Below are 15,217 nucleotides of genomic sequence, written 5' to 3' on the forward strand. Positions count from 1 at the left end.
GAAGCCCAATCTCTGTCTTAGAACCTACATGAGGTGCCCAATCAATCAGGGAGATCAGAAGGGCTGGCTTGACACTTAAAGGCTTCTTTCTAGAAATTTCTGCCATTTCCCGGCTATTTCTGCTATTACAGCTCACTTGCAATAACTGGTAGGTCCCACCTCTACTCTCAGGGTCCACATGAGCACCCATCAGAGTATAACCCTGAACTAAGCATCATCACTGTTGTCCCTGATAGCACAGCAGTGTGCTGAAATGCTCACCTACACACTGAGGCCTTTCAACACTGTTTTTTTATAACATTTATGTATCACAGACTTAGAGAGCAGCAGCTGTCTGAACAGACAGGCTATTGCTTAAAGATATGGCCACACATATTTTATCAACACCAATGTTTGCATTCTTTGAGGATTTATAATGGATCACAAAACCTCCAGCCATTCCTCAGGGAGCTATTAATTTTTAGGAGATATGTAAGACCTAGGTATGTGTTCACTTTTCTTTCCTCATTGGAGGTAGTAAGCATTATGAAATACTATTCATGAAGTATTCTTGCAAAGAAAAAAAAGTGAATCTGAATCTAATCAAACTTTTAGATCTAACTTCTAGTGGACAGAACATACTGGAGAGAGAGAGAAACAAGTCAAACACCACCACAAGGAGGCAATCAGCCAAATCTATTCACAAGGACAAAGGATTCAGTTTTTGCAACAAGTCAATGGCATAACAAAAATGTGGGAGCAGGGGCGGGTATTAAATGTTCTTGTTTAATAGAGAGTCAACAACCAAATACATTGAGTAGACCTAACTCAAATCCTAATTCAAACAAAACATACATAAGAAGGCATACTCTTCCTTGACATTCGGGAGACTTTTCAAATATGATCGGGGCATTAGATGATACTCAGGTGTTCTTATTTATTTTTTTAGGTGAGATAATACCATTGTGATTATGTAAGATAATAGTGCTATTGTTATTATTAATATTTGAGATGTATACTAAAATGCCATGTCTAGAATTTGTTTTAAAACAATCTAACCCTCTGTCCTCCCAAAAAGGTAAAGGAAGGGATTGATAAAACAATTAAGGAGAAATGTTAATAGTTATTGAAGCTGGGTTATGGGGTATAGAGAGTTTCATTATATTCTCTGCTTTTGTGTATGTTTGAGAATTTTCATACTAAAATGTTTTTAAGTGAGAGAAGGAGCCAAAAAAGAGAAGTAAGGAACTAGACATGGAAATTAAAAGGAGAAAAGATTTGGAAAGTTGCTTTGCTTCTTTTTAAACCAGATCCAATGTTTAATAAAGAAGATTAATTCCCATTTCAGATAGGATATATACTTTTTCAAAGAACTCTAATACTGTAACATTCCTTTATTAGAATAAATAATCCATAATAGAAAATGTAATAGGAAAGCATTTAAAAACTTTGTTAGTCAAAGCAAGCCAAACCAACCCATATATTAGATAAGAAGATTATTTTCATACCCTGGTTTCATAAAAACCCTGCCAAAATGGATCTGGGCGTGAAGATCAATGTCCAGCACCTGCTTGAGATAGTCCTGCAAATATGAAAAATAATCACTTTACTTTCAAACATTTCAATATCAGACTTTCAGACTTTAAACGAAAAAAAAATGTATAAGATTGAAATGAAAAGAAACACCCATTTTAGTGGTTGATTTATGACAACTATTTCTTCATTCCTCATTCATTTATTCATTCAGTAAATATTTATCAAGTATAATATATGTATGCTGAATATCAATCAATATACAGGGAGATGCAGCCTTGAACAAAAGAGGCAATGTTCCTTCTCTCATAAAAAGAACATTCCAATAGGAGTAGTTAGAGAGTAAACCAAATAACCACATTAACATACAAATTATTACTTGATAGGCTGTTGTCTCTCTTTCAGGATAGAATTTTGTCTGAGAAAGGGTGTTAATAAATATGGCTTAAGAAGTTGTGCTTGGGCAAGGAAGCCACATGTATGTATCCCATGCTGTTCTGCTTAATGAGCTTGAAGTAATGTGCATTCCTTGAGGAGAGACTTGGACATTTAACCAAGATTCAATTCAGTTCAGTTCAGTCACTCAGTTGTGTCTGACTCTGTGACCCCATGAATCACAGCACGCCAGGCCTCCCTGTTCATCACCAACCCCCGGAGCTCACTCAAACTCATGTTCATCGAGTCAGTGATGCCATCCAGCCATCTCATCCTCTGTTGTCCCCTTCTTCTCCTGCCCCCAATCCCTCCTAGCATCAGAGTCTTTTTCAATGAGTCAACTCTTCACATGAGGTGGTCAAAGTACTGGAGTTTACCCAAGATTACCGAGTCTAAATAAGTCAACTGAAAACTTAGGGAGGGCGCTCTAAACAGAAAGTTAAGGGAGATTAATTGCTCCAACTTCATATTCTGCGACTACAAACACAACCAACCTAAGGTTATGATCAACCCAGAGCAATCCGACAAAACCTGATCTGTGGAAAGGAAAGGCAACAGTGCCTTGTAGTTGGTTTCGTAAATATAAAGAAAAAAAATAGCAGTTTAAAAAATTTCTCCAAAGTAATGCAACTTCTGTTACTGAGTTTCCTGCTCACTAATTCAAGAGAGTCTAGTATTCTACTAAAATATTAAATATTTCACAAGTTATGAGACACTTTATTTTTAAAAGCTCCTTCCTTCTATCTCTACAGCCTCAGCCAACATCATCTCACCTGAATTACTGAAACAGGTCTCTCTACCAATTCTCCAATTCATTCCCTTGACAGTAGTGAGAGAGACAGATCTGATCAAATCACTGTATAACACTTCAATAACTCCATGGTCTCCAGAAATAAGTTTCATCTTTTAAATGATCATAGCTAGGATTCTTGTATTGATATTTTCTACCTTCTTTTTGCCAATCATTGCTCTTATCAGGCAATCCATTTCCCACCAGCCCCATTCCTCTTCAATCTCTCTCAACATTCCTACAAGTCAATATTGCTGTCAGTTTTCACACTTTCTTGCCTCAAATAGAAAAGCAGAGACATTGCTTTGTCAACAAAGGTCTGTCTAGTCAAGGCTATGGTTTTTCCAGTAGTCATGTATGGATGGGAGAGTTGGACTATAAAGAAAGCTGAGTGCCGAAGAATTGATGCTTTTGAACTACGGTGTTGGAGAAGACTCTTAAGTCCCTTGGACTGCAAGGAGATCCAACCAGTCCATCCTAAAGGAGATCAGTCCTAGGTATTCATTGGTAGGACTGATGTTGAAGCTGAAACTCCAATACTTTGGCCACCTCATGCAAAGAGCTAACTCATCTGAAAAGACCCTGATGCTGGGAAAGGATGAGGGTAGGAGGAAAAGGAGATGACAGAGGATGAAATAGTTGGATGACATCACCAACTCAATGGACATGGGTTTGGGTGGACTCTGGGAGTTGGTGATGGACAGGGAGGCCTGGCATGCTGCAGTTCATGGGGTCACGGAGAGTCGGGCATGACTGACTGACCGAACTGAACTGCCTTAAATCTTTGAAAATATTCTGCCTTTTGTCTGGAATACTCTTTCTTTCTGCCCTCCTCTCTCTATTCTCAATCTCAAGTCTCCCCTCAATTCCCAGGGCTGGACAGTAGATTTATTACTGATTCATGATTATTTTTAGACTCTGTTATTAGATGAAATAATTTAGAATTTTCTTGATGAACTGATCCATGTAAATACAGGAACAGGAAATGTCCCTCCTCTTAATATCTAGTAATCCTTTTTACCTTAATTTTCTCTGATATCAAGATAGCCAACTAGCTGTTCTTTAACTTTTTTCTCATCTTTTACTTTCAAGTAGCTGTGTCCTTATATTTAAGGTGAGTCTCTTACAAGCATCATACAATTTGTTGTTTTTTAAAATCTAAAATGACAATTGTTAATTGGAGGACTCAGTCCACTTACGCTTAATATAATTACTGCTATATATTTTTAATTTTATCTATTTGTTTTTATTTTTGGCCGTGCTGCGTCTCTGTTGCAATGCCTGGGCTCTCTAGTTGTGGTGCATAGGCTGAATAGTTGCCAGGTGTGGGCTTCGTTCCTCTGCAGCATGTGGAATCTTGGTTCCCCGACCAGGGACTGATCCCACATCCCCTACTTCACACAGCAGATTCTTAACCACTGGACCATCACGAAGTCCCTCATTACTGCTATATTTGGATATAAAATTATTGGCCTCCTATTCGTTATTTGTCACTTCTGTTTTTATTTCCTTTTTTCTCCTTTCATGTCTTCCTTTGATTTACCAAAATTTTTTTGTTTTTAAATTTTCTTTCTCTTCTATTTGCTTGTTAGTTACACATTCTCTTATTGGTTGCTTTAGAGATTACAAAATGCATTCTTAACTTACTACAGTCCATCATAATCTGGTATTTTCATCATTTCCCCCAAATGTAAGAACTTTAAAACATGTTAATTCTATTTATTCCTCTTTGCTTTTTGTGCTATTCTGTAGCATATATTTTACAGACATTATAAATATGAATGTGTGTATATATAACTATTATATAGACAACATATACTCTATATTTAATATATATTTATATACATGTAAACCTCAAGACATTATTTCATATAATCAACAATTCATTTACATTTACCTACATATTAACCCTTTCCTTTGTCCTCTAGTCCCTTCTAGCATTTTCATGCTTCCATAATCTTTCTTTCACATAGCTTTCATAGTTATTCTTGGTGGGAGAGTTGGTCCAAATAAGCCACTCCATCATAGTAAAGGCAGAAATCTCCAGGCCTTTCTTTTATGCTCTTATAGTACCAAGTTTTCTTGACACCACACACTTAGGTACTATGGCAATTACCTGATAACTATCTGTATTCTTTACTGTACTATATAGTTTGTGAGAACAGGGACCCTGTAAATATATTTATAATGAGTCCATAGTGACACACACACGCCTTTCATTCATCCATTTGTTAGTTCAACAAATATTTCTGAGTGCCCACTATGTATCTATTTCTGCTTTATTGACTATGCCAAAGCCTTTGACTGTGTGGATCACAATAAACTGTGGAAAATTCTGAAAGAGATGGGCATACCAGACCACCTAACCTGCCTCTTGAGAAACCTATATGCAGGTCAAGAAGCATCGGTTAGAACTGGACATGGAACAACAGACTGGTTCCAAATAGGAAAAGGAGTATGTCAAGGCTGTATATTGTCACCCTGCTTATTTAACTTATATGCAGAGTACATCATGAGAAACGCGGGGCTGGAGGAAGCACAAGCTGGAATCAAGATTGCTGGGAGAAATATCAATAACCTCAGATATGCAGATGACACCACTCTTATGGCAGAAAGTGAGGAAGAACTAAAGAGCCTCTTGATGAAAGTGAAAGAGGAGAGTGAAAAAGTTGGCTTAAAGTTCAACATTCAGAAAACGAAGATCATGGCATCTGGTCCCATCACTTCGTGGCATATAGATGGGGAAACAGTAGGAACAGTGGCTGACTTTATTTTTCTGGGCTCCAAAATCACTGCAGATGGTGGTTACAGCCATGAAGTTAAAAGATGCTTACTCCTTGGAAGGAAAGTTATGACCAACCTAGATAGCATATTCAAAAGCAGAGACATTACTTTTCCAACAAAGGTCCGTCTAGTCAAGGCTATGGTTTTTCCAGTGGTCATGTATGGATATGAGAGTTGGACTATAAAGAAAGCTGAGCACTGAACAATTGATGCTTTTGAACTGTGGTGTTGAAGACTCTTGCGAGTCCCTTGGACTGCAAGGAGATCCAACCAGTCCATCCTAAAGGAGATCAGTCCTGGGTGTTCATTGGAAGGACTGATGTTGAAACTGAAACTCCAGTACTTTGGCCACCTCATGCAGAGAGCTGACTCATTTGAAAAGACCTTGATGCTGGGAAAGATTGAGGGCAGGAAGAGAAGGGGATGACAGAGGATGAGACGGTTGGATGGCATCATCGACTTGATGGACATGGGTTTGGGTGGACTCCGGGAGTTGGTGATGGACAGGGAGGCCTGGCGTGCTGTGGTTCGACATGACCGAGTGACTGAACTGAACTATGTATCAGGAATTCTATTTGTGTTAGAGACTCACTAGTAAACCAGACAGACAAGGTCCCTGGCACAAAGATGTCCTGTTATAGTTTACTGGGGGTGGCGGGGGGGAGAGCCAGCCTAAAATAAGCAAACTAGTGTGGAATATACTCTGAAGGAAAAAAGCAGGTGCTAGGATAGAGAACAATGGTGTCAAGTGGAGAATAAGGAAAGATTGCTTTTAAACGGGTGGTAAGGATGAGGAGGATTCAGTCATGTGAGGTGTGGAGGGACAAGAATTCCAGGCAGAGAAAAGTATATACAAAAGCTTCCACAGCAGTAAAGAGTGTGTCTAGAACTGAAAAGACAATGGAAGGTAGTGAATGAGCAGGCAAAAGGCATAAGTGGAGGCTGAAGAGACAGGCAGAGGCCATTCATGCAGGGCTCTCTAAGGATAATGATACAGAGTTTGGAAAGCATATACACTCATTACATATTTGTTAAATGAATGAAAGTATTTTATTTTTCTTGAAAAAAGTCATCTTTGTTGTAAAAAATGCCCCATTTCAATTCTTTTTTGAACATGAAGAAATGCTTCGTGTTTCTGTTGACAGAAAGCTTGTACCAGATGTAGCAATAAAGGCTGAGAATCATCATCGCTCTTGTTTTTTCTATCTCCAAAAACAGCAAGGATCTCTGATGTTCTGAGAGCTAGATCCAGATATGAAAAAGAAACATGAATCATTGAAGGAGACTGGTCTTTCACTCAATTTAAGCAAGAACAAACAATGTCAGAAAAATTGTGAACAACTTTGAAATGGGTAAAAAAGATTATCTGATGTCCAAATAACCTTCTGGGTTATTTGTGCCTTTCGTTATCTTTGAGCTATTCTACAAAAATTAGTCTGCAGAAAAATAATAGTGAACATGATTAGTATCCAAAGAAATAAAAATCAATTCTGTCAGTAGAGTTGTAACTGACTATTCTCCTCCAGATATAGAGCAGTTTTACATCTATTAGAAAACTGATTTCAGCATTTTGGACCACCTATCTGCGTCTGTGTTTTTTGAATTCTTAGAACCAGTTGTAATATCTTACTAGTTCCTTCACTAATTAATGAGTTAAATAAAATCTTTGATACATGTTAATTTTATAAAATAAAATAAATGAGATTCATGATTTTATCTTTCGATTCTGAAGGCTCCACAGAGATGCCATATTGATTTATCTGACAAAGCCAAGTAAACTTGATTGTCAGAAAAGTGTTACTTCATGGGTGGTTTAAACCTGGATACATTTTCCCTTGGTTTCTGCAAGCAGCAATAAAACTTGAAAACTGCTAAATGTTGGTTTCTCTACTTTTGCCTCCTCTATTAATTTTGGTTCTATTTCTGTTTCTGTGCATGGTCAGTAAGGTAGTCCCCCTTGTAGCAGCAGTGACTGAGAATTTGCTTTTATGGTCTCACCATTTGGTGACTCCTATAAATGGATGATTGAAATCTATTCTCTGTTGGGCAAGAGAAGACAGAGAATCTGGTTTGTTGGTTTTGCGAGTTCATTTGTCTTAATGTCATTTTGAACCTACATCAGTGAAGAATTTTTCCTTCCTCTGGGAAGGAAAACAGTTCTTTATTTGTAGACTGAGTAGTTTTTTGTTTGTTTCTGTGTTTACTCTTCCCGTGTCATTGAAATTGTAGAGATGAAGCTATATATTCTTTATGTGGTTGTGTGACTATGTGTCTGATCCGGAAAGCCATTTATCTTGCTTTGAGAGTGTGAAATGTTTTCCTACTTCTGGAGGATATTCATAAATTATATGACTGTAAGACCACCATCTAGAGTGGGCCTTTCTCAGGGCACACTGCAGATTCAGGGTGTCCCCTACCCTGTCTCTGCCCTTGGTGGGAGCAACACAAAAGCCTCTCATTCCCAACTCTGGTTTCACCAGGACTTGGAGAGAAGAGCCCTAACCACAGGCCCACAATAAACTTTGCTTTGCCAACACACCAAAATACTTCTATTGTCTCTTAAATTAAAGGTGCCCTATTCTGATTGACTTAGAGAGATTAAGTACTTACATAAATCGAATATTCCTAAAATTCACAGATAATAAGAAAATTTATCTTATAATATTTTAAATATGCTATGCTAAAAAAATATTCTTCTTACAATTTCAAGAATCAAAGTTCACACAGTTAAGGTAAATCTTTGGCAAATGAGACTAGCTTATTATTTTGGTTAATAAGTAAATCCAGCCATGCTCTTTCTCTTATTTATCAGTGTTAAGTAGACAAATGCATTTTATTTTGCCTGGGTTTGTTTTTTCCTAAAATTATATAGATTAATTCATCAAAGAAGCTAATGCTATTCTTATATAATACTTAAGATTGTGAAAAATCTAAAATTTGGTTCAATGAAATTGAATCATTATTCTGAAAAATTTTTAAATAGTAATTATGTTTGTAGAATGTTAGCTTGAAAAAATAATTTTCAAGATCTTTAAGTAATTTAAAATCATAAAGTTATTAAATTGGTTAATTAATGAACAATCATGGGAAACCTAGATGATTTCTCAGTAAGATAGAACACTGGATCACTGTTTACTAAACATAACTTGAAGCTAATGTACTTTGCCTATTATTTTGATATGTCATCGGGAGGATATACCTTTGGGTTGTGTTAATGAATCTGTTTTCATTTTTGCTCCATTAAGAAGGTGAAAATGGGGATGTGTCTTTTCTACAAAGCTGTATTCTGTGTGTATATGAACTTAGCTAGTCTGCTAAAATGCTTACATATGAGTTGTCAATTATCTATGTCCCCTAGTTTTCACTATGAGATAGACATTAGTTATTTTCTTAAATATTGGAGTAATATGACAGACAAGTATAATTATATGTATTCTTTCATTTAAACAATTAAAGACATACAATATTCAAAACATTTGGTCTCAGGATGCTTTATATTCTCTTAAATTAAAATCCATTAAGGATCCTTGAGCTTTTATTTATGTGGCTTATGTATATCAATGTTTACTGTGTTAGAAATTAAAACTAAGAAGTTAAAAGTATTTATTTGTTGGTTCATCTGGAAATAGCAATGATGAACTACTTCACGTTAATGTAAGTAATTTATTGTTTATGCATTTTATAATTAAAAACTCTCTTTAATGTTCAGCTTAAGAGAAGTCAGGTAGATTCTCTTATTTGCTTCAGTATTCAGTCTGATGAGATCATACATCTTCCAACATTGGGAAACTTGCTATTCACTCATGAGAGAAGGAAAATAAAAAAGTCAGATAAAGACCTAGTTTTATTATGAGGATAGTTTTAACCTTGCAGACCTGCTTAAAGAATCTCAAGGACACTCTTGGATCTGCAGACCACTCTTAGTTCTAAAGCAAAGTGTCAGGTTGTTCCAAAACATTTTAAAAAAGCATAAAAAGGATAAAACTCTGAAAGTAACTTTGATTTGCCTTGGTTTATAATACCTATGTTTGAAATGAAGCTGAGGTATATATTAAAATTTTAGTAAGTTCACTCAGTTTTGATGAGCTTACTTCTTGGGTTTACTGACCAATGCTTTCCCTATGATATGTAGTGTTTTTCTTTTTGTGTAATCTGCCTTTTTGTGCTTTTTGTTTACTTTATTTTGTCTTTGATTATTTAAGGAAATAAAAAAGCATAGCAAGCAGGTTCTCTATGCTTGTTTTCAAATATTTTATTGTTGCTTTGAAAAATTAGGTAACCAAGAACTGTTTCTTAAATATCCATGATCTTAATTAAGGACTCATTTTATTTGGACAACTCTTTTGATTTTGCCTTCTAAAGATCAGACCAAAATATAGAAAAAAAAATTGCAGAATATTTTTTAAGCCTAAAACTATGTTTGAAATTTCCTAGAGGGCTCCTAGAAAGTCATGAAGGTTTATTCTTTTATCTTATAAAAAGAGACATTAGAAATAGGTTTGTTTGATGTTACCATTATAAGAATTTCATGGAAAGGACGTTACTGTTACAACTGAGAAGAGAGGCTCAGTGTGTGCTAGGTTAGATTCAGGCAGGTAAAATGTCATTAATATAATATTTCAGAAATTATATGCTTTATGGGAAGTGTCTGTCTGGAGATTTGACAATGCTTATACTGTCAATGATGTGTTTTCACCTTCAGGGAAAACACTGACCAAAATTTTTTATGAAATTGTTACATACTGTATCCAAATACAGAGTCTTACTTTAATATCTTTTAATATCTATTTCCTAAGGAAAGTTCCTGTTTTACTTTGATGCTGGCGTAAAGGCACTGCTGTAAGCTATAGTAAATAGTCTGTGTCTAAACAAAGACATATCCAGAGCACTAGGAAAAAGGACCTTCATAGGAATTTTGAACAATTGATGCTTCAAAGAATAGTCTCTAGGGTATAGACCTCTGAGGTGATACAGCTTAGGTCACTTTTATACAGTACCAGTGGACTGAGTCAGGAAACCCAGGACCCTCTAGAATGGAAGCAGAAGGTGTTAAGAAAGCAGACTGCTAAGCCAAGATCTTGCAGAACAAGAAACATAGGACTAAATGAAATAAGGGAGACAAAAGGATATTTTAACAAATTGTTTGTTTGGAATACTATTGATTAGTTTTAATATTCTACTGCTATATGGCTCTAGGAGCCATACTCAAGGTGACCTATATGATTAATTAATACCTTTGGTGCTAAATAATCAGGGCAAACCTATGAGACCAGCCCTTTTTTCTGATCATGTGAGGTGAGGGAGACACTGTTATGAAGAACTCAAAGTGAAAGTCGCTCAGTCGTGTCCGACTCTTTGTGACCCCATGGACAATACAGTCCATGGAATTCTCCAGGCCAGAATACTGGAGTGGGCAGCCTTTCCCTTCTCCAGGGGATCTTCCCAACCCAGGGATCGAACCCAGGTCCCCCACATTGCAGGCGGATTCTTTACCAGCTGAGCCACAAGGGAAGCCCTAGGAAGAATTAAGAGACTTTGAAATAAGAAGAAACAATTACTGGGTGTTCAATCTAGGGTACCCTTAATGGTTATCTATACCTTTCATCATGGCATCTGGTTCCATCAGTTCTTGGGAAATAGATGGGGAAACAGTGGTAGACTTTATTTTGGGGGGCTCCCAAATCACTGCAGATGGTGATTGCAGCCATGAAATTAAAAGACGTTTACTCCTTGGAAGAAAAGTTATGACCAACCTAGATAGCATATTCAAAAGCAGAGACTTTACTCTGCCAACAAAGGTCCATTTAGTCAAGGCTATGGTTTTTCCAGTGGTCATGTATGGATGTGAGAGTTGGACTATAAAGAAAGCTGAGCACCGAAGAATTGATGCTTTTGAACTGTGGTGTTGGAGAAGACTCTTGAGAGTCCCTCGGACTGCAAGGAGATCCAATCAGTCCATTCTAAAGGAGATCAGTCCTGGGTGTTCTTTGGAAGGAATGATGCTAAAGGTGAAACTCCAGTACTTTGGCCACCTCATGTGAAGAGCTGACTCATTGGAAAAGACTCTGATGCTGGGAGGGGTTGGGGCAGGAGGAGAAGGGGACGACAGAGGATGAGATGGCTGGATGGCATCACCAACTCGATGGACGTGAGTTTGAGTGAACTCCGGGAGATGGTGATGGACAGGGAGGCCTGGCGTGCTGCAATTCATAGGGTCACAGAGAGTTAGACATGACTGAGTGACTGAACTGAACTGATACCTTTCATTGTCTTTGAGCTATTTTACAATTCTGTAGGTGGTGGAGAATTTATAGTAACGCATATAATTCCTTAGGTTTTAGGGCAAAAAGCAGATACATAAAAAATGAAAACTTTTTGAAAAGGCTTTGTGGAGGAAGAAGTGGGACTGGGGAGGGATTTTAAAGGAAGCAACTATGAAGAGTCATTTTTCCTTGGCTGAGAAGAGATTCGAGGTCTGTGGGTCCCACATGCGGCAGGGGCCCCTTCCCTCTGCTCTAAGGCTTCCAGCCTCCCCCTTGATCTCAGTGCTATTAGTATGATCTCCAAAGAGCAAAGACCTGAGATATACAGTAACATGACAAGGACACTCTAGATGTATCCTGTGAAGACTGGTGACCAGACCTGTATCTCCTTGATGTCCTGCTGCCTCTCAAGCCCCTGCCCGTTCTTTGGTATAATTCCTGGAGGCAATTAATTTTGTAGTGGCTTAAGTAAACTTCCTGCCAGTTGCATAGTACCGGTGCTCATAGTAGAATTTAAGTTTAAACAAGTAAATAAATTTCTTGCATACCCGAGTTTCTGTACTTAAAAATCATGTCTGCTAAATAATGCTGCTGGATCTTTCTTTGACTTACTTTCCTGTGTATTCAGTGACTGATTTTCAGACTCAGCCCTTGGGCTAAAACAGATGTTCTCTCTCTTATACTTTTCTTTCTTTCTGCTGCTGAAGTACACGGGAATTCTTTTGAGGACTAGAATTTGCAGGCTGGCAGGAGTTTGCTGCATTGATACTTTGTCTCTTTCTTCCTGGTTCTTCTCTCATCTCATACCCCCTCGAGGAGGTAGGAAGGACAATTATTAGCTCCTGGTGGCTCAGATGGTAAATAGTTATCCTCCAATGCAGGAGCCCTGGGTTCAAATCCCAGGTCAGGAAGATACCCTGGAGGAATGGCAACCCACTCTAGTATTCTTGCCTAGAGAATTCCACAGACAGAGGAGCCTGGCAAGCTACAGTCCATAGGGTCACAAAGATTCAGGCACGACTGATAACACTATGGAATACTCTGGGATGCCAAGTTCTTAAAATAGCCTTCTTAGTAAATTAAAGGATTATTGTAAATATCTTACTACACAGAGAGTAAAATAAAGAAAACCAATATGCTTTACTATATTGGCTGTTTACCTGTGAGCAAATCCCTAGGATAAATGACATCTTTGTTAGCACTAATAAAGAAGGTTAAGATTGAGTGTTCTGTTCTTACCATAACTGAGCCACAACTGCCAAGCCTATGTTAATTACAAGCTTGCTGCCTCTTCAGAAGTCCTGGAAAAACAAACTTTTGGTCTGCCAAATGGTTACTGTCCCATTATTAAGTTCATTAGCAACCAAGAAAACTTTTACATGAAACACTCTAGAAATAATAAATATAACACTTAAGTACTCTTAACCTCAGGGTCTGCTCTTATGATGCTCAGAGCCCCTCAGGGAGCTTGATGGTAATGCAAAGTATTTTTTACAGCTTTGCGACAATGCAGGCCTCAGCCCCTAGGTTTTGTGATCTTGGGAGAAAATGGCAGCAATCTGCTCAAGACCTCTAGGAGACTTTGAGGGAAGACTATCCCAGCAATCTGCCTGCTGTGTGGAGAATAACTATTAATATCTATACTTTAACACCCTCACTGCTGGATTTAATTTGAGATGGTAAGCTGTCTGACCTATTGTACTGTATCCCTTTTAGAATGCTCAGGAATTTCTGAACCCCTGTGGATTTCCAGCTTCGTGGGGGTCTCATTATGGATACAAGATGTCTACCAGACCACTGTTAATCAATCTTGTTTCAAGAACCCCATTTTTTTCATACCTTTTCCCCCATGGACACACCCCCTGATGTGATGATGACATCAGCACGACTGATACCCTCATTCAAGGCATTGAGTAAGTCATCTGGGCTGGAAAAAAAAAAAAAAGACAGACAAATTAACACACAAGGAAAGATTCTTATATATAGTGCCTGCTGAAAACTAAACCACCTATTCAGTGAGTAGGCATTAATGTGAGCATAGCACTAAATTCTGTATGAAGTGGGAATCAAAAAGGTCTCTATGCAGTAGGAGCATAACTTGTGAAGAAAGAAACTTTTAAGTGCAGAAGTAGTGGTTACTGGTACTTTCATGGGCTTTTTGCTGTATATAACAAGGCGGTATAAAGAGGGGACACAGTAAAGTGTAAGTAGGCTGTCTTACCCTCCCAGTTTGCCTAGGAATATCTCAGATTTGGTTTCATGTAACATGAAAGTTACATGTTCTAGGAAATTTCAGGCATACCAGGAAAATTGATCACTCTAGGTGCTAAAGACTTAGGACCCTTTAGAGGGAATATGACTTAATTTGGTTAGGTCTTGAGGAATGGGCTGATTTTTAAGTACAGCATCATTTCATATTTTATCCAGGAGTGACAGAGGTAAGAAAAGAAACCTGAGATCGACCCAAGAGGCTCTACAAGAGACAAAGCTGGGAGGTGCACAGCACAGAGATTAAGAGTAAGAGCTCTGAACTCGGACTGCCTGAGTTTAAATCCTGGTGCTCCGACCTGGGAGATGTAGAACTTTGGAAAAGTGAGAAGTTGCTTAACCATTCTTTGCCTTAGTTTTCCATCTATAAAGTGGGGATACTATAAGGTTGTTATGCAGATTAAGTAACAGGACATATAAGTTTATGGAATAAAACCTGGTACAAAACAAGTTTTCAAGGAAGTTTGGTTGTTGTTGTTGTTGATATTACTGGGAGTACTGAGAGAAGTCATCACACAAACATACCCAACAACCTGGCAGAGTTCAACTTTAGCATATTTGGCAGTTTTTATTTCAGAGAATATCAATGACTAACACAGAAGGATATCATAGATTGGACCTCAAATACATTCATAGAACTATATTTGAAAAGTCCAAATGGCTCAATAACCCAGGCCTGGTTTCAGCCTAAATAGTTCCATTTACTATTAGGTTCTCTTACTGAATCTAGACAGAACTCTCCTGCGCCCCAAGCACTGGTCTGTCCATGAGTATACTGGAGGTTGCTTGGCTTTGGTGAATGAACTCTCAAGAAGACAAAACAATAGTAAAAGTTGAAAAATGGCTGACATGAAGTTCAATCTATAACACAGAGATCCTTTGAATTCATCCAGTTAACTGCTTATGCAGCAAAAAATACTCAGGCATTTAATGAAGGAAGGATTTATGTGTAAACATTAAAAAGAAAAAAACTTTAAAAAAATCCCTGAAATGGATTTTGAAGTTAATTTGGTTAGGTGAACATCTTGGAAGAAATATATTCAAAATGGGTATATTTAAATTATTCTTGGACTATGTATTTTGAACAGATTTTTCATCAATCTTTTTCATTTTGCTTTAAGGAAAAAAAGCAAATTATCCTCTGTATTGAAATACTGTAAGATAT

The 15,217-nt window shown here is 37.5% G+C and overlaps 1 protein-coding gene across 5 annotated transcripts in view; it reads right to left on the bottom strand.

Moving 5' to 3' along the window:
- GPHN (gephyrin) overlaps positions 1 to 15,217 on the bottom strand; it is a 547,122-nt gene that overhangs the window by 14,323 nt on the left and 517,582 nt on the right. For all 5 annotated transcript variants that reach the window (XM_040226253.1, XM_040226252.1, XM_040226254.1 and 2 more), the window contains 2 exons: positions 13,624 to 13,711; positions 1,488 to 1,561 (listed from right to left, as the gene is read on the bottom strand). In XM_040226253.1, coding sequence (XP_040082187.1) covers positions 1,488 to 1,561; positions 13,624 to 13,711 — 162 coding nt within the window. The remainder of the gene's footprint in view (positions 1 to 1,487; positions 1,562 to 13,623; positions 13,712 to 15,217) is intronic.

This window comes from Oryx dammah, unplaced genomic scaffold, assembly GCF_014754425.2.
Source record: "Oryx dammah isolate SB20612 unplaced genomic scaffold, SCBI_Odam_1.1 HiC_scaffold_26, whole genome shotgun sequence".
In the NCBI taxonomy this organism is placed as follows: Eukaryota; Metazoa; Chordata; class Mammalia; order Artiodactyla; family Bovidae; genus Oryx; species Oryx dammah.